Consider the following 464-nt stretch of genomic DNA (forward strand, 5'->3'; position numbering starts at 1 on the left):
GATTGACATGTAAGTGCATCAAGAAATGCTAAATATCTGTCTTAAAGAGAATATTACTTTTCAGGAATAAATTTATGGTTCTGCAGTCAGAGATGAATTCCATGCAGTCAAGAGCAAGAGACATGATGGTGTGCCAAGGAGCTGAAGTGTCCAGTGCTGCAGTTTCTCTAGCTAACCTTTCCATGCGCCTTCAGACTCTAATTGGCAAGCTTGTGCAGGATTATTCTATCACAGATTCTGACATAGAGGTTAGTTATATATACATTCTTTTCTTTAATATATGTATAAATGCATTACTAAGCTCTGTAAATGCATTGCTTAAAAAAAAAAAAACATTGTCATTAACTGCAAGTGAAAGGCATTGCTCTTGTATTGTGTTCATTCCACCAGTGAATTAGTGCTAGGGTTCACTAATGAAAATTGTATTTTGACCCTTTGTTGCTGAATAAATGTATTTTGGGTGT

General features: G+C 35.3%; 1 protein-coding gene across 6 annotated transcripts in view; it reads left to right on the forward strand.

Annotated features, from left to right (window-relative positions):
- The window catches only part of LOC119592560 (early endosome antigen 1-like), a 107,753-nt gene that overhangs the window by 99,546 nt on the left and 7,743 nt on the right, over positions 1 to 464 (forward strand). For all 6 annotated transcript variants that reach the window (XM_037941434.1, XM_037941436.1, XM_037941433.1 and 3 more), the window contains one exon: positions 65 to 248. In XM_037941434.1, the coding sequence (XP_037797362.1) occupies positions 65 to 248 (184 nt within the window). The remainder of the gene's footprint in view (positions 1 to 64; positions 249 to 464) is intronic.

The sequence above is a fragment of the Penaeus monodon genome, chromosome 30, assembly GCF_015228065.2.
Source record: "Penaeus monodon isolate SGIC_2016 chromosome 30, NSTDA_Pmon_1, whole genome shotgun sequence".
Lineage (NCBI taxonomy): Eukaryota > Metazoa > Arthropoda > Malacostraca > Decapoda > Penaeidae > Penaeus > Penaeus monodon.